We start from the raw sequence: 24874 nt of genomic DNA, 5'->3' as shown, positions 1-24874 counted from the left end.
TCTGTAACTCTTTTTATTACCAAATTCTCAGCTAAAGTAATTGATAAACACACAAAACAGTCACCGGTATCTTCACGCACTGTGCCTCTCTCCACATCTTTTTGTGTGGGATAAATGTGTTTGTCTGTAGGATTTCCCTGGAAAGCCCCCTTTTTGGGCTCCTGAAGAAGAGCTGCAGAGAATTGAGTATAAAACTCATTTGAGTGAAAGTCAAAATATATTTTTAGTGTTAAGTGTAAGACACTTGTCAGGTAGTGTCTTACACTGTGCAGAGCTTTATACAGGAATGGCTTTTATGAAATTCATGAGGTAGATGACTTTGAACATGTTTTGCAAATGATAGTCATGCCAGACGCGTATAGAGAGTGATGTATTGTCAAACTTGTATGGCAGTTGTTACAGGGGAAATTGATTCCTGACAAGACGATCATAGTTCAACAAAGACCTACATTAAGTGCTAAAACATACTCACACAGGCCTTGAAATAGGGATGATTCTGGCCCACTCTTTCTGGCAGGACCACATAATATTATAGTTAGTGAAGTGTTCTGCTCTTTAAGTTGCCTGAGAGATTTACAGATAATGTAAAATAAAATATGTGACAGCTACTAGTAGTTCTTCAAAAAGAATCAAAGAGTTGTCGGCGATGGCTAAATATGCTGAATTTATGGCCTTGTGAGGCTGCAGAAAAAGCTCCTGAGGAAGGATAACTTACCATGTTTATCCAGTTATTCACCAACAAAATAATTCTACATTTTACCCTCTCTCGTGGTACAATATTGTATTGTTATTACTGCTCTCTGGGCATTTTTTGCCTTTCATTTTTATCCTTCGATGCAGTAACAGCAGTTTCTCATTTTCTCTTCAGCGTTTACTAACCTGTGCGTAAGCCAGAGACAATTCAATAGCCTTATTGTCAACAATGAATGACCAGGCAGAAAAGTACAAAAAAGTCTGACACATTGAACTTTCTACTGCGTTTTTGCCGGGTGCCCCAGACACAGTGATGGCACATTGTGTCCTATTAAAAATAGGATCAATACCTAGCATTTTTCCCAGACTCTCAAGATTCCAGCCAGAATCTAAAAATCCCTCTTCTGCTTCTGCAGTTTGTCAAAAGCTGTCTGAGTTTGTTTTGCCCAAATAAATAGATAAATCACTCTAATGATAATAATAATAATGGCCAATAATTCAGTTTCCATTTCAAGTGTCAAATGGTCCTTTTGTTTGGGACAATTTCCTTGCTTTAGTGCATCACATAAGATTTTCACTTGTTAAATTACACAACAGCTCCACAAAAAAATAAACTTATGCAGGGATAAATTATTGGTGAATATAATAGCAAAAGGTATTTGAAGTGTCATCATTTTTTAGTCCACAAAAACCTCAAAGATGTGCTTTCCTATTCCTATTCCCAATCCTATTCCCATTCACAACAAACATATCCATGCACTCATGTCAGCCATAACTCATGCTATGGCTACCCATGTCACACAGCGACGAGGTATATTGGATTCTTTTCCTGGCCTTCGCCTGGGCCTCAGTTTATTCAGATTACTTTTTCAGTCTCAGCATGGAAAAGTTCTTCTTCTGTATTTTCTGTCAACAAAGTGTTCTCTTTGAATATGTGATCAAAGGCCTTTTTTACTGCTGTCAGAAAAATCCCTATAACTGCTCATTGTGTTTTTGGTATGTTTGTTTTCTCACATAAACCAGTGTAACTCTACAAATTGTAGATGATCCAAAGCATTAAATAAAATAAAATACATATCTCGAATTACCTGCTACTCCTTTCAAATTCATTTAGTAGTGCAAAACATGGCTCACCAAGCTTCACGATAGAGATCACGATCTGTCCTGCTGTGACATATACTTCTCAATACTCAGTGGTAACAATTCTGTCGAATAACTAAGCTGCATCCCTCAATATTTCAGGTAGCTCTATTACCTTGTATATTTGAGACTTGATTAAAGGTTATTCCACCTCCGATAAGTTTGATGACTCGTTTTTATCAGGGGTGGGGTGGCAAAAGGCCATTCTTTAATAAGATTACAGCAAGAAATACTGTTAGTTTCTGCATCTGCTGGTCTTTTCCACAATTCTATTGATCTGTTCTTCTTTAGTTATAGTTAAGATTCTAATGGGCCATGCATGGGAATCTATATAAGTTTCATCTCTGAGTGAATTTTTAGGCCATAGTGGCAACGATACATCTCAACAAAACTATTATCTGTTATCACCTGTAATGGCTTTAACTTTTTGAACTTCACGCATGAGTGCACACGAGGTACATGCTCACAAAAGTTGCCACAAAAATCATAAATTTCCCCCATTCCTCTAAATGCTCCTGTACTTTTATTTATAATATTAAGATAACTTAAACCTTACTCACAGGCAGGCTTTTCATTTTTATATCATTTACTGTTCAGGTATTGCAGATGAAATAATCCAAGTCTTGTTTCAATAGCAGTGAATAATTGATGGGCTAATTTCAAATGTGAAATACAGCTTTGTGTGTCACCACTATGACTGTTTTTGTGATTCCCTTGCGCCAGCATCTCTGCTTCTACTGTGCAGTCTAAAATGACGTCAGACACCCGTGCCTCAACCATTTAAGTTACCATGTTAGCTTCTTCTTATTATTATTCTTTTCCTTTCAGCTTTACCCTTCAGGGGTCACCACAGCAAATCAACCTTCTCCATCTAACTCTATTTTCTATATCCTCCTCTCTCACACCAACTACCTTCATATCCTCTCTCCCAATGTCCATAAATCTTCTCTTTGATCTTTCCCTAGACCTCCTGCATGCCAGCTCCAATTCCAGCATCCGTCTACCGATATATTCACTATCCCTCCTCTGTACATGACAGAACCATCTCTGTCTGGCTTCTCTGACCTTCTCTCCAAAACATCACAGCTGTCCCTCTGATGGACTCATTCCTAATCCTATCCATCTTCATCACTCCGGAAGAGAACATGAGGTGAAGGTGAAGAACATCTTCATCTCTACAACCTCCAGCTTTGCCTCCTGTCTTTTTGTCATTTTCACTTTCTAGACCATACAGCATCATTGGTCTGACCACTGTCTTGTACACCTTTCCTTTCATTCTGGCTGATAGTCTTCTATCACATAGTACCCCTAACACTTTTCTCCACCGTTTCCAACCTGCTTGAACCTGTTTCTTTACCTCTTTTCCACATTCTCTGTTGCTCTAGACTGCTGACCCTAAGTACTTGAAATCCTCCAACTTCTTGATCTCCACTCCCTGTAGCCTCACCGTTCCATCCGAGCTCCTCTCATTCACACACATATATTCTGTCTTGCTGTGACTGACCTTCATTCCTCTCCTTTACAGAGCATACCTCCACCTCTAGATTTTCCTCAACCTGTTCCCTGCTCTCCATAAAGACCACAATATAATCTGCAAACATCATGGTCCATGGAGATTTCTGTCTAACCTCACCTCACCTCACCTCGCCTGTCTATCACCACTGCAAACAAGAAGGGGCTCAGAGCTGATCCCTGACGGAGTCCCACCTCCACCTTGAACTTCTCTGTTACCCCTACAGCACACTGCACCACCGTTTCACAGCTAGCATACATGTCCTGCACCAGTCTAACATACTCTGCCGCTCCAGACCTTGTCATAGAATACCAGAGTTCTCTCAGCACCCTGTCGTGTGCTTTTTCTATTTCTACAAAAGTGCAATGCAGCTCCCTCAGGCCTTCTCTGTTACCATTCTCAAAGCAAATACTGCATCTGTAGTACTCTATCTAGGCATGAACCCGACTGCTGTTCACAAATGCTGACTTCTGCTCTTGGTCTAGTTTCCACTACTCTTTCCCATAACTTCATTGTATGGCTCATCAACTTTATCCCTCTATAGTTGCCGCTATTTTGCACATCCCCCTTCCTCTTAAAAATGGGCACCATCACACATCTTTATTCCTCAGGCCTTTTCTCACTCTCTGAGATCCTGTTGAACTTCTATACCTCCACAGGTATATCATCAGGACCATCTGCCTGTCCACTCTTCATCCTCTTCAGTGTCTCCTCACTTCACTTTTACTAATGTCTGCTATGTTTTGGTTTACAATAGACACCTCCTCTACCCATCTCAGCCCTCCACCCTCTTTCATTTTCCTCTTTCATCAGCTCTTCAAAGTACTCTTTCTATCTTCCCATCTCTTGCATCTGTCAATGCATTTCCCTCTCTATTCTTAATCACCTGGACCTGTCGTGCATCCTTTCCATCCCTATCTCGCTGTTTTGCCAACCTGTATAAATCATTCTCTCCTTCCTTACTATCCAAACGAGCATTTGCCTTTGCTACTTCTATCTTTACCTTACGCTGTATATCCCTGTACTCCAGTCTGTTCTTTTCAGTCCCCTCAGTGTTCCACTTCTTCTTTGCTAACCTGTATATCCTGCACTTCCTCATTCCACCACCAAGTCTCCTTATCTACTTTCCATCCAGACGACACACCAAGCACTCACCTACCTGTCTCCCTGATCACATTAGCTGTAGTTGTTCAGTTATCTGGAAGCTCTCCCTGACCACCCAGAGCCTTTCTCAACTGTTACCTGAAAACCATACAACACTCCTCCCTTTTCAGCTTCCACTACATTGTCCTCTGCTCTGCTTTTGTCCTCTTGATCTTCCTTGTCACCAGAGTCATCCTACAAATCACCATCCTATGCTGTCTGGCTACACTCTCACCTACCATTTCTTTGCTGTCACCGATCTCTTTCAGGTTATCTCATCTATGCAAGATGTAGTCTACCTGGATGTTCCTACCTCCGCTCTTATAAGTTACCCTCCGTTACTGTCTTTTCTGGAAAAAAGTATTCACTACAGCCAGTTCCATCCTTTTTGCAAAGTCTATCACCATCTCTCCGTCAGCGTTCCTATCCTAGATAGCAAACATGCCCATCACTTCTTCATCACCTCTATTGTGTATAAAAACTTTTTTTTTAATTTAGTTTATGATAAAGACACATCTTGTACTGACATGTACTGAAGTCAAATGTGATCAGTACAAAGTTAGAAAAATGCATTTTCAAAACATACACAAAAAGTTATTCTATACTGTGTTTTCAAAGGTGTAATCCAAGGGAGTGGTGTATAATAGCTTAATAACAAGATATACTGTCAATCAAATGTCACCCCTGGAAAAGTAATTTCTATTCTCTTAGACACTCGCTTTTGTGCACTCACAATGGGCACAGTTGCTTACAATGTTATCTGTTAAAAAAATGTTATCTGACATAGCTTTGAAACAGCCTCCCATTAGATATAATACCGGTAGTTTGGATTGCTTTCACTAGCATTTGTAATCCCAAATAAAGTAACCCAATAATATCCAACATTTTGCTAACACAAACTCCTGAACAGAAAATATTTGCATACTCATAAGTGGATTTTGCCACAGGAAGCATTAAATTTGCTACCAGGACTTTGTTTTCTACTTGGCATTCATTCTGTCTGCCTAAACAGGCTCCGACATGGCAATTGATTCAATTCATTCCAGCTTCAAGTTTTGCATCTTATTATTAGGGATTCATGACTCATTCACATGTAGCTCTAAACATTTAGATGAGCACTCATTTGTTTGTTGTTGAAGAAATTGTTTGCTTCCAGAGCCTTTTGACCAAGTGCCCACTTGTCTTCTCTAAAATAGACAAAGCATTTAATCTGAATTTATTACCGCCTAATGTTGGACTGAAACCGGCTCCAAAATTCTCCTATAAGTCAAACTCTAGTGGTAACTGAGATGTGTGTTAGTTCATATATTTCATTCCGAAACTTCGCAGAAGTAAAATGTTTGTATAAAATGGCTTTGTGCGGGGTGATGTTACAATGAAATCTTAACTTATTTTTAGATGTCCACTAATTTATTTTACTTCAGGAAAATTGTCTGGTGATCATTAGAATGATGTTTATAGGTCTCTGACCACAGTGTGATGCAGGCTCAGCTCAGCAAAGCTGTTAAGCATTATTTATTATTTCTGATAGCAAGCCTTTTTTTCCACATAACCTTTATTAAAGCTCCAAGCAAACTAATTCTATCATAATAAAGTTAGATCATAGAAGACCAGTGAATTGCAGAGGAGAATAGACCCCCGGAATGTTGTCACAAGAAAAAAAAAAAAAAAAAAAAAAAAAAAGAAGGTCAGGTGACAATCATCATTTTTACTCTGTAAAGCATGTGTAAGGAATAGGAGTTCCCAACTTTAGAAAGTACTTTCATTTCCATTGACTAACATTCAGGTCATGCTGTCTCCTCTTGCCACAAGTGAAATGCCTCTGTGCCCTGGGAGAAGTTATGTAGCTTATCAGCTTCTGGGGCAGGCCTTCATGCATTAGTATAAGAGGGCAGAACAACAGTAAGAAATATATTTTAAATAAATAAGGACAGACAACTGTTACAGTACTGGGTTTTATTATTTTATGATTCAACCCTAAATATGGGAACGTGAGTAGGTGTATAGTGCACATACGGTATAAAACAAGGGCACACCTTGTAGCCTTAATTCCTCTTCTTTGAAAGGTGACGCCTCTGCTAGTCTATTGCAGCACTCTGCTGCGATGTCTTGGGCTAGAATCTCTTTTTACATAGAAGCAACACCTCTACTTCCTTCACAACCGACAGGGGGAAATTTTCTTTAATGAAACTGAGTCAGCTCCACCTTTGAGTAGCAAATCACTTGCCAATGTAACAGTGTATCTCATCTTGTTTACTGCTCTTTTTCACATCGCAAATACAAACCATGATGAAAAAGCCTCCTGAATCAAGCCATACAAAAAACTCTAAAGACAAACAAACAAACAAATATAAAAAGCTTTGTCGCTGCTCTGGAATAGAATGCTCAGATAGACCACCTGACTTTCACAACTATGACGTTTACTTCAGCTGGTACACAGTGAATTGACCACTAATCACCACAATGCACAAATGTTGGAGTAACTAAACTATTCCACTACAGATAATTGTGGAACAGCCTTTTTTATAAGATTCTATTTCAAGTTGTTCTGAGATTGAAACCTAACTTAAAACCACTATCCCAGCTTTACATTCATCTGTTCTCCACAAAAAGGATTACTTTAGGATTACTTATTGAGGAAATCTGCATCCACAATGGAATCATTAAATGACCATCCCATGTTCAAAAGGGATCTTTTCCATTATTTTAGTACAATGAACAAAATTATTGTGAAGATCTCCACAACTTGATATTAAATTGAAGAAGTAATATTGAGAGCTCTTTTTCATTATATCTGACTCGAAGGTAAAAACCCATCTATATTTAGTTGTTAGAGTCTAGTTACAAATCAACACTTACTGGTTTAGAATAATAGTTAAAATACTGAATGGGCCGTTGCCTCCACTAACCCAATGTTAAGTATATTGTCTTACTACTGTTGGGAGTGTCTGTAAAGGTTCTCAGTCATCCAATTCATGGTCAATCATTGTCAAATCATCTCGCAGCATCTGGGCTTTTTTAATTCAACACTGACCAGTGCCTGTTGTTTGACTCTCACCACCTACTTGAGTACACACTTGAACTTTACACCATCCAGCAGATAATATTCCAACAACAGCCAAAAGAAGGAAATGTCTTATGGCTGCCCCAATTGTCCCTTTGCCAAAACAGAAATTGCCCGAAGAAAAGCACAGAGAACGCAAGGAACACAGAACTAAGCATTAGAACGTGTAAATAATATACGTTGTTGCCATTTCTGAAAAACAGGGGTTTTTCAAGCACAAAATACCCCAAGGCAAATACAAATGCACCCCAAGGAAAGAACACCCAGACATAAAGTAAAGAATGTGGTGCATGCTGGAAAATACAATCATGGAGGATCGAGATGACTTCTCCAGTGGCGAGAAAAAAGAACCTCTGTACAGACCTATGGTTCAACACCTGAGAGCTGCCTTTTGAGGTCTGGGCTCTGCATTCAACTTATACCTTAGAGACAAAGATGACTCCTTTGAATGCAGCAATGTCCATATTCTGGCTAGAGAAGACAGGTGGTTGAGAGGAGTCATACAATCCATCTTTGTTAAACTGAAGAGACCTTGAGTGAGCAGAGGGGGTCTTTGACACATCCGGAACAGTTCCTAACATAAAATGCCTTGCTGAGATCCGTATCAAAACAGATCAATACACTCAGACCCAAAGATCCATCCGCACCCCGTAACTCATCCAAAGTGGTCAAAACTAGGCCTCAGTGACTTCAAACCGTACCTCAAAAGAAGTGAACAAACTGACTTCTTTTGTTCTTTCAGCCGTACAATTACCTATTCAGATGCCAACTCAGATGAGAACCCTGAAGTCTTAGCTTCGTTCCCCAAATGACACATAACAGTCTACATATTAACATAAACCCATTCAGCCTAATTGATGCACAACTCAGTCATTAACATAATGAACCATGTCAACTTGGACCAACACACAACTCCCAACCCAACTCCAGCAGTTATAGACCAGGAACTCGCCACGTTCTGTTAGAAGTGAAGAAGCCTCTATGTTGAGAGGGGAAACCTCTTCAAGTAGAAAAACAAAAAGTTAATTATCATGTTAATATTTGACAGCCACTGTTGAAAGTCTCTTCAGTAACATATTTCTACCCCTTTTCCTTTCTGTTAGTTACTTTTCTCGGATACCTTTCATCATATAGATTGGAATAATTTCAGCTGCAGTGTGACAAGGCACGATAGGGTGAATGTAGCTGGTACAATCACAGGCTTTCCTAGGCTGGAAATGAAAAGCAGGGGCGGAGAATGATGTGAGCTGCGTAGGTGTAATCATTCCCCTATTGTATCGAAATGCTGGGTTTCTGTGGCTCTGAGCAACTGGGGGGCAAATCCCAGATGCAACCATTGCAAATCACTCAATCCTTAACAATTTAAAACTTACATTTAACATTCTTTTTTGACAAAAGAAAATAAAAATATCTGGACAAACAATTCTTAAATGTAAAAGTTATTTAGTTATTAAAAAGTTGTGTAGAAATGATTCTGGATATTAACATAAAAATCAATGCTATTGATTATATCATGTTTTTGAATAACCAAAGCAACACTATTATTTTTCCTCAAATCTAGTGCCAAAATGTTTGCATCATTCATCTTTTAGAAATATGTTGAAACTAACATTATGGTAACATTATTATTCTTATCCCGGTATATAAAACTGGCTGGGCAGATTGATGGTAGCACTTATTGCAAGGAATAGGATGCTGGAAGAGGTTTACTTTGCAGCAGCAGCCTTTTCACAGGAACAACATGGCTGTATTTAAAAACACATTTGATCCCGAAAGTCAAATTATGAAGTGTCCTCTCAAGCAACTATGACTTCATTCACATCCTCAACATAGGATTTTGCAAAAATTAGAGATAAGCCAGTGAGGCACCTTTTGTTTCCTTTCCTTTCCTGTTCTTTCCTTTCCTTTCGCCATGTTCAAATATTAATTGTTGTAATGTTAACCTGGTCTGATTTTGCATGTATTTTGGATATTAGCCTGAAACTGCAAATAAAACAGAATATAGTGTTCATCAGAATAGTATGTTTTGCTTCTAGTCTCTAATCTGTCATCTATAAATTAGAAAACATCAGGTTAACGATATGCATTATTCCAGAGCCGGATAAGGACATATTGGACAAATAAAGTCAGTTTCACTGAATTGGACATGTTTTTTTTTATTTAAGAATTCAAACAAAGAATACTAAAGTAATTGATTGGAGATGTATTTAGCAGGGTGTCAGGATAAAATCTTAAAATCTATAAACTGATGGAAACAGAACACCAAACACCTTTTTTGCTTTGTATGAAATGTGCATAATGTCACATTTATTTTCTGGAAAAAAAATCAAATAATGTATGTTCACTTAAAATGTATTCCACATGTGCAAGCAATGTCAAACTAAGTTTATTTGCAGTTTTCTGTCCTTCACTTTTGTGATAATAATGAATATAATGTTTTTTTGTTTGTTTGTTATACTTTTTCCGTTATTTGTTTTGAAGTAATATACAAAGCTTGCCTATAATGCTTTCAACAGCACTATATTTTCAGATCTCAAGTGTTATGTTTGGTAATTTGCATAACTTTTGGAATAAATCATACACTAATTTGATGCTTTTAGCTTTTATACCTGAAGTGCATAATTTCCCTTTAGGCTGCAGTGGTACAGAATTTGGCTCCAATTCTTTCATCAGTGTAGTGACATTTAAAAGAATGAAAGGCAGGGCACCATCAAATACTGTGGTAACTATTCCAACGACGACTCCCTCAGCGAGAGAGCTGACACTCTCACTGGAATCCATTACACATTCAGCTCCAGGCCCCAGTAGACTCAAGCCACATCATTCCAGTGTCCCAGTGAGAGGCTGAGGTATAGTCTTGAGGACAGGCAAAGCCTTACTCTCTGGGGTCACAGAATCCGCTCTGTTATTTTGAAAGTGAAATTTGATTCATAAGAGACAGACACTGCACTGTCGGTTTTAAGCCATTGATGCAAACATCACTATATTTTAAAGCAAAGACAGTGAAAAGCGAGCAGGGCCTCCCTTCTTTATTAGAGGTGTCTCATGGCTGTTAGTGAGAGGCCTTCATTTTTATATCTGTATTCATACATCTGTCCCTTCTGGTCCATGTCTTGCTCTCTGTGTTAGCCTAGCACTGTTGAGGAGTCACCTCTGCTCAACTGTAAAGCTTTTCCATGCTGATTTTGTTATGAGTCCAATGAGTGTAGAGCAATTGTGCAAAGCTTTGATTGGTTTTACTCTTTGAAACACGTTCCCTCAAAAGGTTGCAAACGCACAAGTAGGAACACTCACACTGAGTTGGCTTTATTTTTTGCACACCAGCAAACCTCAAACATATCATCAAGGTGAGCAACATCTACAGCTTGCTGTGATGGAGAGTGGAAAAACTAAGGTTCCACAGCAGCATGGCTTACTGTTACTGTTTGATCACAGCATGCTACACCATTTTTTACTACACTGTAAAAATCCTTTACATGTTTCTGAGTTTAACCCCTCAGACAGTCCTTTGTATTTCAAAATCCCCCTTATAGCCAAAACCTGTGATTTGCTGTTGATTTTCTTTCCTTTTGGTAGTAATTTGAACCTCACTATGAAGAATGAGTCCCATGCAGAGTTGTTTACAACAGTGTTTTAACCTTCTGTTATTTCATCATGAAGGACTATTAAGCATGCACTGACTGACATGACAGAGTTGCAGTATAACATCTCACAATCAAGATCCATATTTGGCTTACACAGCTTGGATTTGGGCATTATCAATTTGCTATTTGTTAGCTTTTCACAGAAACAGAGACATGGTTGGTGGCCTTTTCAGTTTTATCCATTATTTATTTACTTATCTATATATTCTATTCCTTGAGCATGTCATTTTCAACCTCTTGCGTCTCTCATTGATGGCCTCTAATCAACTATAAAACACATTTTAGCTCAAAAAAACAAAATCTGAATTATTCAAGTTTAATCGTACAGCAAGGTTCCCTCTCTACTTTTAAATGTTTACATATTTCCATCAATCTTTATTAATTTGGTGTCTCTCAGAGAGTCACAGCAGGGAGCTCTCTTCAGGTCTCCGACTGCCTTGACCCTCAACACAAGTCAAGAAATGTATTGAAATGCTTCAAACTCCCATAAAGATGCAGTAATGTGAGCCTGACTAACCAATTAGTCTTCTGCAATCGTAAAGGAATAGGTAGTGGCATTTACACAGCTCCCCACCAGCCGACATTGGTCTCTTCATTCCTCACTGAGCATTGTTAATGTATAGCTTATTTGTTGAGAAGTGATTGGACAGTCTTATATGCTAATAAAAATGGGAAGATTCACTGTCTAACAATTCGTGCTTGGTCACCCATATTGACTCTTCAATCTGCATCGCACGAGTCCAATCAATGACCTGATCCTTAGGTTATTGAGACCCGATTACATGTCTAAAAGGCCATGTAGATGACAATATGTCGGATCGCTCTTTGCTCTTTGGTCTCCGCTCTCTAATAAATTCTACCGGACACTACAAAGAGCCAATTACCTATCAGTCTGCAGTTTCCCTCTAAACTGACTGGCTTCTGCGATACCCAGATTTAAATCCGATTAGTTTGTTGCTTCAAGTGTTTTTGTCCTTCGTATGGAAAACACCTTGTGAACAGGTTTGACCTCAAATGCCTTTATAAAGCGGAACAAGAGCAATTGATACAATACGCATCCACCCATCATCTACCACTTATCTTGCTTAGGGTTGCGAGGTTGCTGAAGCCTATCAAAGTTTACAGTGGGCAACAGGTTGGGCACATCATGTACTGGTTGCCAGTCAGGGCCAAACCCACGTAGACACAGGGAGAACATGTAAACTCCACACAGAAAGGTTCCCAGTAGGAATTGAACCTGGAGGCAGAGGCACCAACTACTGTGCCGCCTTTTTATAATTATAATTTACACTTTATTGATCCCTTGTGAGGAAATTCCTTTTCTGCATTTAACCCATGAGCAGTTGCCTGCCATCTATCAGCGCCAGGGGAGTAGTTAGGGGTTTAGTGTCTTGCTCAACAACACTTCAACACACCAAGTGGAGCCAGGAATTGAACCAGAAATGTTTGGTTCCAAGGACAATCGCTCAACCTTCAGCAACACACCTCCCCATAATAAGATATAATGATTATTTTGTGATTGTCATGGTAGATGTGGAAACTTTTTGGTCTAATGTAACACAGAGATGAATTCTACTTTCAAATTCCTACATCTGCTGAAACTGTGTCTACTATAATGTCTTGTAGTTTGAAACAAATACCTTTGATTAAATTAATGTGAAATAAAGATTCAAATTTTAACACATTTGTACCACTATTGATTGGAAGTGTTGATAAAATAAAGATTCAACATCACCAGAATTCAGAAAAAAGCTTCTCAACAATTATGTGTTGATCTCTTGTCAAAATCATCGTTGTGGCAGCTGGACTTGATTTTCTTCACTTGAAGACGTTTCACCTCTCATCCAAGAGGCCTCTCAGATGAGCCTTCAAGTGCAGAAATTCAAGTCCAGTTGCCAAGACAAGAAGATTTTGACAAGACGTCACAATGACCTAGAGAACCTCCACAGACATGTTGATCTGTTCTTCATCATTACTACGGTTCAAGTTACCCATGCACTGCATGTTTTTAAACATCTGACATGCAAATGAGGGCATCTGGGCTTGAAAAGGGGATGTGCATTCTAAAGCCAGGAAAGGAACCCTTGTATTGGCCCTTTTATTTGTGACTATCCTTTAGTATATCATACTGCAGGCTGGTAAGGTACTTTTAAACACCTTAGATACGTTCTAAGACTACAATTTTGCCAGACTAATAATAAATATTCCCAAGAAATGCATCTTAAAATTTCTGTTTGGATTGCTGTGGCAAAGAGGAGGTATGATTATTCCTTCACCGAGCAACAATCGATGGGGCAAGCCTCAGGTCAGTCAAATCTTAGACATGCAGTGGAGCATTTTAGTGAGTGAAAATTGGAAAAAAGTCATTAGTCCAAGAGATATATTTTTAAATCCAAGGGTATCCTTTGAGGTTATATAAATCTCTCTAACCAATTGTTATTCTTAAAACAAAATTTTGGAATCTTCTGGATGTTGAGGCTCATAGAATTACCATTATGTACAATGTTCAAGTCCTTTGATACAGGTATTATTATTTTTCAAAACATAAGACTTACATTAGTGCTGCAACTAATACTTTTTGTTTATCTGAGTATTCCAAATGGCTTTAAACCCCAAGACTGAGAACCTGCTACCAAAGACATTGTTCCTCTGATTCTGCAGCTCAGCGACTTTTTGTGTCATCTCGATGTTCATTTGTCCTAAAATTGACATTTTGCTTAATGTTGCTATAAAGGGCAATATTCTTCACTGGTTATGTATGTAAAGAGACCAATAGGAGATACTGTAAGTGGGCACAATGTTTCAGTCTGATAGGTGCTTGTATAGCAGGACTTATTAATCATGTTTTAAGCTTCATCTTTAACAATAAGAGTTACCTCCCATTTACACCTTATTGTCAGACAGTTAATAATATTTAATTTGTCATTTGCACTGCCCCGCAATTAGTAACACAAACTAAAAAACAAGCACACACTATACAGAAGTAGTTATGTTACTATTCAAACACATTCTCTCCAGGGAACCAGGGACCAGGGGGGGTTGACAGCTCTCTTAATGTGTCACCAAGGCTTTGGCTTGGCTTTGGCTAAGCTTAGTCTAACGCTCTGACCTCCCCATGTGAACATGCTGTGACCCCTGCAGCAAAACAGGTGACACAGTCTCTGTGCTCATACTTTTCCAATTGTGTACCTGGCATAACTTAATTCATCCTACTTCATGTTTTTCCTTTTTTTCTGAGTAAGCATCCTTAGGCGTCCTTGCTTGAGGATAAAATTCCAATTAATGAATGTAAACCTCTAATCTCATGATTAGCAGATTTGTAATACAGGGGGCGCTTTGTCTTTATATGGCTTTCACTTTTGGGTCTTTCAGTCATGGTCACTTACCATGACTAAGACAAAATGAAGGTTCTGTGGCCACAATTTGTAACCATAATAAGGTCATAAACGTGGTGCTTAGGCCATTGTTGAAAATGATGTATTTATTCTGACTATACCTGACAGTACATGAAAATGAATCTGTTCTTCATTCACTCATCCTGTTTCCCTTGTTGTACCCATGTCTATGTGTGTCTTCTTGGTTTTCAGAACACACCAGTGGGCAGATCAGTTTTTATGGTAAACGCCACAGATCCAGACCAAGGCACTGGCGGTAGTGTCCTTTTTTCTTTTCAGCCACCTTCTCCTTTCTTTGCTATTGATGGCGCTCGAGGCACCGTCACCATCATCAAACCTCTAGATTATGAGACAACCTCTGCATACCAGCTCACAGTCAATGCCACGGTGAGCAAACACACAACCCTGAAATAAACAGTCTGTTACAGTGCAAGACGAATTCACTCTGTTGAATAAACATACATGTATCTGTACTTTTTTCTCATGCTATAATCAGGACCAAGATAAAGTGAGACCCCTCTCACGGCTTGCCAATTTGGCTATCACAATCACTGATGTCCAGGATATGGATCCCATTTTCACCAATCTGCCCTACAGTACAAACATAGAAGAGGATGTTCCCATGGTCAGTACTCCGACTACGTGAATCCATAATACCATTGCTGACCCTCAAGCTGCTGCTGTGTGCATTCAGCTTTTTTTGGGACGAACATGTAACACTTATAGGTCATTGCTCCAGCTGTTCCATCTTTATCCTTTCTTTTGATTACTCCAAAGGTGTTTGGTTGAGAGGTTGTCTGAGTTATTGTCAGAGCAGCATGTCTCATCTTCCCCCCGACACCCTCAACCCTACCCCCTAGAAGCTACCACACTGTCAAACCTCGCTACCACAAGCAACATATACTACCATGGATGTTAGGGACTGTAATTACTGTGAGAGATTTACAGTTCTACTTTGGCAATGTGAAGCCTCTTGCAAAGGTCATGGTGGCTATAGGCTTTATCTCAGCAGACTTCATCAAGACTCATACTGCCGCATGTGTTTGAGGAGTGAAGTCTCTGTATGAAGGTTCAGGCAGTGGAGTACACCATGACGTCACATTTCTTTTCCAAGCCAGTAACTTTTTCATGGGTATTTGATATACTGAGTATCTCTGTCCCAGTTCTCCATTCACTCCTGTGACTGATTCCTCCAAATTCATGTCCTTGGGGGCCAATGGTCAGGCTATTGATGTTTGTTCTTGTAGGGAGGGAATGCACACAGGAGCATTACATGGCCTATACTTTTTTCCTGGTTACTCTCATCAGTATTCATTCCAGTTCACTCTCTGTCTCTCCCCTGCCCCACCCAAACTCGCATCCGCACTCAGGTTGTCACCCACATGTCCCTCATCCCCAGCCTGAGATATTTCTGTAGTAGAAATGTCAAGTGCTATATTTGCATGCATATTAACAGGGCGTGACGGAGTCAACACCCGGTGTCACCCCACCTCTCTGATTCATCAACTGTCAACAGGAAGGTCAAAAAGATGTGTGTGAGGGGAGGGGGATGCATGCAGAAATGGGAACTGTACAAAGTTACAGATGAAGGAATGAAGTTAAAGATTCATTGAATCGGAGAGTTGACAGTGATATGTGGATCTTGGCCATATACAGCATCTGAGAGTTAAGTCCGAGTAAAACTGCTTTGGGGATGATGTAGCTCTTGCCTTTATCAGTAGGGGGCAGTCTATAATCCTATTACAGCAACACAGTAAGAGGAGGTCATGTCAGCCATGCACTAAAATCTGTTGCTAAGCCCTTTGACCCAGCAGCAGATACAGACAGGATAAAAAGAGTGCTTAAAGTGGAACAAAGAAATAGGAGCCAAAAGTTTCACCCTGCCTGTACAGAAACAAGCCCTCTGTGCCATCATGTGGAATTCTAACAGCCATGTGTCATCTCCATTAGGCAGTGCTCGGCAATGATAAGCCGAGGGGGTATAATGACAGAATGAGTGTCAACTGTTCTCAAGGCCTACGACATTTACCCACAAAGGGGTATCAAATTTGGATCCCTGTCACAGGTCATTTCTCAAAGGTGTAAGTGCATACACAAACACAGAATCATACACATTGATACACACATACAAAGGAGCAAGCACATACCAACAGACATGCACACGCACACATACCAACTTACGCAGAGGTCCTCTATTTCTGCTTCCATATCTCTCAGGTCCTGTTTATTTCTTTGCCTGTCTTTCTCTTTTTCTTCAGCCCATCAACCTGTCATCCATAGAAACTTTGACAAAAGAGTAGAATAAAGTACTTTTTTTCACACACGATCACAAGGCAGGATTTTTAGCTGTTAGCTGTGAATCCATGCTGCTGGGACTGACATTTAAGCCTCTTCTAGGACAAAAACAATTTGGCTGTCAAGTCAATGAGGAGAGCGAGAGAAGGGGTCTGGATAATGCACTGGTGAGCTAGAAATGAAAGGATGAAGATGGCGAGAGAGGGTTGAGAATATGTGCGAGTGTGTGTAACTATCTGATTGTTTGCTATGTGAATTGTATCTTTGACACCCAATTGAGCATAGTCCCCTTGCACAGACAGCCAGAGAGTATTGCTCATATTATTTCAGCATCACTTCTTCTCACTTGCATTCAGTCTCTTTTCCTTCCCATCCCCCTGTATGTGTCTCTCAGTCTTAGATAGTGATTCTTGTGGATCGGCCTCTCTAAAAGGCTTGTAATTGATTCTGCTATAATTGGTCAATGACAGGAGATGCTTTGGCTGAAATGGAGCATAAACATGCCTCAGACACAATTTGCAGGATCAATGTGAAGCAGCATGCTTGAGAATGAGAGTGAGAGAGAGTGTAAGGGGAAAGTGAATATGAGAGGGAGGGTAAGAGGAGGCGACAGGGAACAAAATTGGGAAGTAGAGAGGTTGGCTCCATCTCACGCTGCAGCACAGGGGTATTTAAGTATCACCACCGGTTCTGATTGAGGCACGAAGGCTGAGGAGCTTAGCGGATCAAAGACTTTCAAATAGTTTTTGCTCTTTCTTTCTCTCTTTTTTTTCCAACTGTCAAACTGTGCATTTGTCAATGAAATGAGAAATAAGGAGTAAGTAAATCCCAATGAAAAACTTATAATGTACTGGGAATAACAATGATTATGATGATAATATGAGCCCCTTATCATTTATCAACCATGATTGTCTTTTTGCTTTCTTTTCTATGGAAACATAGCAAAAATTCTAAATGCTGTGCTCTTGTCATTTTATTACTTGACTACACCTAAAAAATTGACAAACTGTGCATTTGTCAATGAAATGAGAAATAAGGAGTAAACAAATCCCAATAAACAACTTTGAATGAACCCGGAATAACAATAGTAATGATAGCCCATTATCATTTGCCAATCACAATTGTTGTCTTTTTTGCTTTCTAATGTGGAAATGCAGCGATAAATTTTGAAATGCTGTGCTCTCATCATTTTATTACTTGACCATACCTAAAAAAATTACATATAGCTGGTCTTTATAACATTATACATACTGTATCTAACAGTGAACTGATGACAGTAACTGCTGACATCAATGTAATGAATATGTCTGACTGATTATCAGCTTATTAAGGTCCCCAAAACAATTTGTTTTATGATATTAAGCCCACTTCAGATGAAAAAAAATCTGAATTAGAAGATTAAGCACAATGTACTCAGTATGTTCTGTTTGTATATGTATGTTTCTCTGCAGGGTTATGAAGTACGGAAGATAACAGCCATTGATCAGGATCTGGGCAGACCGAGAGGCATCGGCTACACCATCATCTCAGGTTTGAGTCACATAATCAAGCTGACATTCACAGTGAAGAGAGGGGAATCGATCACCTCTTATCATAATCCAAAGTAATAATAGACAAGTCTCATCAAGGACAACAATCAATAACAGTTGAGAGCAGTACATCAGCGCTAGAGAATAGGCTTTACCGTAAGTGGTTATTAATTACTACTCCATCCAGTCTTAAGGAAGTCACTTTGGCTCCTCCCATCCAAACAGGATTAAGTTTGAAAATAGTGACAATCTACCCCCAGAAAATAGGCTGATCTCATGATCCTCAGTTGCTGTCTGCTTATTATGTGTTATTAGACATGACATACTACTGCTTTGGGTAGCGTGTTGATATAAAGTATCAATATTAAATCCAGATATATGATGTCTACTCATCAATTTAAAGCAGTTTGAGTTTTCATTTCACATCTAAAGACAGAGATTTGACAGCCTCAATCTGCATTGCTATGCTGAAGTAGTTATAGAAATAGTGCTTCTATAATGTCAAAATGAATTCTTCCAGTCATTTGATGTCCATGCCAGTTACACTGACAGGAAAAAAAATATAAAAGCAGATAAACATATTGCCATAAAATTGTAAGCTTTATTTGGTGTTGATCCAGGGCTAGGATTATCAAAATTGGACCTGTCTTCTCCTTGTCTCTTTAATGAAAAATATGAAAATATATAATTAATTCCAAATCCCTTTGGTAGTTTTTTGCGATAAAGAAAAACAAATAGTGTTTTTTGGGGCAGTTAAAGCAAAGTGTTAGGAAGGTCCTGCAAATATTTGGTTCTTTCGAAACTCAGACAATTGGTCTGGGCAGGAATTCTTTAAAACTGCTATGGAGAATTTAGGGGCTTCAACATTGTGGAGATAATATTGATAAATTAATGAGATTGAATTTAGTTCATCAGAAGTTAGGACAAGTAAAAAGCGAGATGAAATTACATATTTGATATTTGTTTTATTAATTGTCTTTTAGGTCAAGCCACTATTTGTGGCTTGGAATTCCATTTTCAAGGAATAAGGATTTAACAAAGCATTCATTCTCCTTCAGAGATTCAGTTTCTGGCACAAGATTGAACCAAAAACTAAATGAACAACTCTTGGTAACATCATACTGTAGAACACTCGGATTGTATCCTTTCAATTCCGCATGTCCCTTGTTGACCTCACTATGGTAAAGATGACAGATACCGGTGCTCCCGGGTTTGCCTACTGGCAGATCAGAGCTGACACTGCTTGATAAGCCTGGTGCAATGTGGAAATTTGAGGGTGATGTAGATACTCATTGTATGCCATCTGCTAAATCCTTGCTTGACTGATTAGTGAAGGAATATAAACCAGGTGTAAAATTCAGAGCACGCGGACATTGATGAATCATTTGAAGGCCTGCATAAGAGAAACATTGTGTGTTCTTAGATACTCATATAGTTGATTGGTGTACTTGATTGGTGCTCATGGACTTCGAATGGTGTACAACTCGGACAAAGTCAACCACCCAACGTTTGTCTTTCTAGACATCACCATAAACCCCCTGCTTCCCCTGAACGCGAACAGTGAATTTTTCACGTGTATTTTTAGCTTGTCACTGTCTTGTCCTTGTATGTCTTGCTTCTTTTTCTTCTTCTTCTCCTTTCAGCTTCCCCCTTCAGGGGTCGCCACAGCGAATCAAATTTCTCGATCTAACACTATTCTCTGTATCCTCCTTTCTCACACCAACTACCTTCATATTTTCTCTCATTACGTCCAACTGTTTCTAGGCCATACAGCATCACTGGTCTCACCACTGTTTGGTACACCTTTCCTTTCATTCTGGCTGATAGTCTTCTATCACATAGTACCCCTGACACTTTTCTCCACCAATTCCACCTGCTTGAACCCATCTCTTCAACTCTTTTCCACACTCTCTGTTGCTCTAGACTGTTGCCCCCAAGTACCTGAAATCCTCCAACTTCTTGATCTCCACTCCCTATAGCCTCACCGTTCTACCCGAGTTCCTCTCATTCACACACCTATATTCTGTCTTGCTGCAACTAACTTTCATTCCTCTCATTTCCAGAGCACCTCCACCTCTCTAGATTTTTCTCAACCTGTTCTCTGCTCTCAATAAATATCACAATTGCATCTGCAAACATCATGGTCCATGGAGATTCCTGTCTAACCTCACCTGTCAGCCTGTCTATCACCACTGCAAACAAGAAGGGGCTCAGAGCTGATCCGTGATGGAGTCCCACCTCCACCGTGAACTTCTCTGTTACCCCTACAGCACACTGCACCACTATCTCACAGCAAGCATACATGTCCTGCACCAGTCTAACATACTCCTCTGCCACTCCAGATTTCTTCATACAATACCAGAGCTCCTCGCTTGGCATCCTGTCATATGTTTTTCCAGGTCTACAAAAACACAATGCAGCGCCCTCTGGCCTCTCTGTACTTCTCTGTTAGCATTCTCAAAGCAAATACTGCATCTGTAGTATTCTTTCTAGGCATGAAGCCATACCGCTGTTCACAAATGCTGACTTCTGCTCTCAGTCTAGTTTCCACTACTCTTTCCAACAACTTCATTGTATGGCTCATCAACTTTATCCCTCTATAGTTGCCGCAATTCTGCACATCCCCCTTATTCTTAAAAATGGGTACCATAACACTTCGTCTCCATTCTTCAGGCATCCTCTCACTGTTTAAAATCCTGTTGAATAATCGAGTCAGAAACTCTACTGCTGCCTCTCCTCGACACTTCCACACCTTCACAGGTATATCATCAGGACCAACTGGCTTTCCAATCTTCATTCTCTTCAATGCCCTCCTCACTTCATTTTTACTCATCTCTGCTACTTAGTGGTCTACAATAGTCACCTCTTCTACCCTCGCCCCTCTTCCATTTTCCACATTCACCAGCTCTTCAAAGTACTCTTTCCATCTTCCCATCACTCTTCTAGCATCTGTCAATACATTTCCCTCTCTGTCCTTAATCACCCGGACCTCTTGTACATCCTTGCCATCTTTATCTCTGTTATGCCAACCTGTATAGATCATTCTCTCCCTTCTGACTGCCCAACCGACCATACAGGTCATCATACGCCCTTTGTTTTACCTGTGCTACTTCTATTTTTATCTTACGTTGTAGCTCCCTGTACTCCTGTCTGTTCTCTTCAGTCCTCTCAGTACCTCCCACTTTATCTGTGCTAACCACTTTCTCTGAATATTCTTGAACCTCCTCATTCCATTACCAAGTCTCCTTATCTACTTTCCTTCCAGATGACACACTGAGTACTCTCCTGTCACCTAGCTGTTGTGGTTCAATCATCTGAAAGCTCTCTCTGACAACCCAGAGCCTTTCTCAGCTCCTCCCTGAACACCATACAACACTCCTCCCTTTTCAGCTTCCACTACATTGTCCTCTGCTCTGCCTTTGTCCTCTTGATCTTCCTTGTCAATAGAGACATCCTACAAACCACCCTTCTATGCTGTCTGGCTAGACTCTCAGCTGCAACAACTTTGCAGTCACTGATCTCTTTCAGGTTATCTCATCTGTACAAGATGTAGTCTACCTGCGTGGTCCTCCATCTGCTCTTATAAGTTACTCTATTTTCCTGTTTTCTTCTGGAAAGAGTGTTCACTACAGCCATTTCCATCCTTTTTTGCAAAATCTACCACCCTCTGCATTCCTATCCAGCATACCAAATCTGCCCATCACTTCTTAATCCCCTCTATTGCCCTCACCAACATGCCCATTGATGTCTGCATCAATTACTACTCTGTTGTCTCTGGGGATATTCTGCATCACTTCATCTAACTGATTCCAGAACTTCTCCTTCTCCTAAAATTCCCATCCCACCGACAGGGCATAGCCACTAATAACATTGAACATCACACCTTCCAGTTTCAGACTCATAAGTCTATCAGACATTCTTCTTCCTCCTTCAAGATAACTCTTACTCCATTTTTCTTCTTGTCAGTACTAGGAAAGTACAACTTAAAGCCTGCTCCTATGCTTCTAGCATTACTACCTTTCCGCCTGGTCTCCTGGACACATAGTATATCCCCACTTTCCTCTGCATCATGTCGACAAACTCTACCTTTTCCTGTCATAGTTCCAATGCTCAAAGTCCCTACTCTCAGTCCCAGACTCTTGCCTTTCCTTTTCTCTCTCTGCTTCCGAACATGCCTTTCTCCTCTCCTTCTTTGACCTATAGTAGCCCAGTTTCCATTTGTTCCCTGTAGGTCATCAGTACCAATGGCAGTCGTTGTTAACCCGTGCCTTGACCCGGTTGGTATGATCTAGTTATTATGATTGATTGGCATGTTTGGTTTTGGCAAAAGTTTTACGCCGGATACCCCTCCTGATGCAACCCTCTGCATTTATCCGGGATTGGGACTGGATCATTTCATCTCATCTCAGCTCAGCTCAGCTCTCAGTCTTAGTTCCTGTTCACTGAAACATGTTTTACCGTAGTGTGCATTTTTTGTCGCAAAGATGTAGGTATGAGTTGAACTCTGGAGGGAAACAGAATTAAAAATACATTAATTTATTGGGTGTAATGTATTCCCAGTAATTGTGATATCTAGAGTTATGGTACTGCACCAAACCCTCATGGATATGAAGCCTGTTGATTCTAAAAATCATTATGAGTTTGATAAATAATGGTAAATGAAATATGATGCAGTGCAAGGAAACTGGAGGAAGAATCACTATGCTTTTTTTTTTTTACTTTTTTCAACATAGGGAAGCACCCCTTTTATGAGTATTTTTTGTAAAAGCTTGTGTGCACTGGGAAGTCTTAGTGTGATGCCTAGTTGTTTGCAAATGGAAGTATGATGTTGCATGAGGCCTCGCTCTTCTTCCATCTCTTCACACAGTGTCCTCAGAGAACAAGGCTCACTCCAGCGGGACTCATCTCATTAGCTCAGTAATTAAAATAAATGAGGTCTTAATTGCAGCTGTGATTTATGTCAATGATTGTGGGACTCAAGATGTGGATGTTCTTTCCCTTCTCCAATCAAAGGCTCGATCTGGGATTTTATGCACACTAGAAGTAGGATACCACAGGACTGCTCTGCCTCCATTGATATGTTTTTCATTGTTTATAGTGATGAAGGTATGGAGGATACTGTTAAGAAGACTGGTCCACAGGGAATACTTATTTTCTCATGTACCTCAGACCAACTCCTATGCATCAAAAGGTCCAGTCGTCCCCCCCATGTTTTCTAGCAGAAGGATTTTGAGTAGTAGTTTCTCTAGGATAAGGCAAAGTTCCAAAAGCACTTATAAATCAATATTAATCAGAATCAACTGATGATGGTAATTTGGCATTAACTTCCATTAAAGACGCCTCTTCTCACACTGGTGTCATTAAGGTTCGTGTGCTAGAATATTAATGATCCTCCCCTCGTCTTAAACACCAATAAAACTACAATCAAATGCTCTGGTTATTGTCTACTTTTTCCTGCATTGTTCTCATTACTCCATTAGCAATGCAGTATTATGTAAGGCATTTTTTACCATTAGTCTACATGTCCATTTAGTCTAATTCAAACAACAAATGAGTGGATCTGTTGTTTGATCACAGTTGTACTTGCCGCATAACTTCGTTTGGGATGCTCTGCAGAATTCTTTGAGGTTTCTTTGCATTATTTTGTTTTGTTTTGTTTTGTTTTTTGGTGTGTCTTTCAACTGCTTGCTCTGTATTATTCACTTGATGAAATGAGGATATTAAAGCTGCTACTAGAGGCTGTCACTTTCAGCAGGGGCAGCTGCATATTACCAGACTGAATTTAGCATTTTCTGTGTGTACCTTAGCTTGATGTTCTAGTTATGTCTGTCTTTAAGGAAAGTAAATTAAATGATACAATGTCTTATGGGCCCATGAACCATAGGAGGGGCTTAGGGGATCATGAACAATGTGAGCCGGATGGTGGCCAAGGTGGGGGACCTGGGCTGTTCAATCTGCAGCTGCAGAAGCTGGCTCTAGGAACATGTAATGTAACTGTATGTCTCTGGCGGGGAAGGAACCTGACCTGGTGCGTGAGGCTGAGAGGTTCCAGCTTGATACGATCGAACTCACCTTGACACATGGCTTGGAGTATTTTTGACTGGGGTTGCCCCAAGTGAGAGGCATCGGGCAAGTGTGGGCATGCTGATTGCCCCCCCTCTTCCTAAATGTCAGGTTTCAACCTGTTGAATGAAAGGGTGGCATCCCTTTGCTTACGGGTTGGGGGATGGGTTCTGACTGTTGTGTGTGCATGTGCACCCAACACCAGTTTAGCCTATCCACCCTTTTTTGAGTCCCTGTAGGAGCTGCTAGAGAGCACTCGACATTTAGTCCAAGTGGACCATGTTCTGTACCTCCATTGTCAAAGCACATCAGAGCTGTGGCTGTAAGGTGGTTTGGTGTCTGTCAAGGCAGTAACCTCCTAACCCTCTGGTGGACCCCTGCCATGTCGGATGCAG

General features: G+C 40.0%; 1 protein-coding gene across 1 annotated transcript in view; it reads left to right on the top strand.

The window, feature by feature from the left end:
- The window catches only part of LOC147236276 (cadherin-23-like), an 86217-nt gene that overhangs the window by 20486 nt on the left and 40857 nt on the right, over positions 1-24874 (top strand). Inside the window, exons 5-7 of the mRNA XM_086160707.1 lie at positions 14872-14979; positions 15089-15217; positions 18339-18417. Of these exons, the coding sequence (XP_086016833.1) occupies positions 14872-14979; positions 15089-15217; positions 18339-18417 (316 nt within the window). The remainder of the gene's footprint in view (positions 1-14871; positions 14980-15088; positions 15218-18338; positions 18418-24874) is intronic.

The sequence above is a fragment of the Fistularia commersonii genome, chromosome 2 (genome assembly GCF_037954325.1).
Source record: "Fistularia commersonii isolate RoL2024-O1a breed Wild chromosome 2, RoL_Fcom_v1.0, whole genome shotgun sequence".
In the NCBI taxonomy this organism is placed as follows: Eukaryota; Metazoa; Chordata; class Actinopteri; order Syngnathiformes; family Fistulariidae; genus Fistularia; species Fistularia commersonii.
Note: the sequence above shows the minus strand (reverse complement) of the source record. Positions and strands in the feature narration are given on the sequence as shown.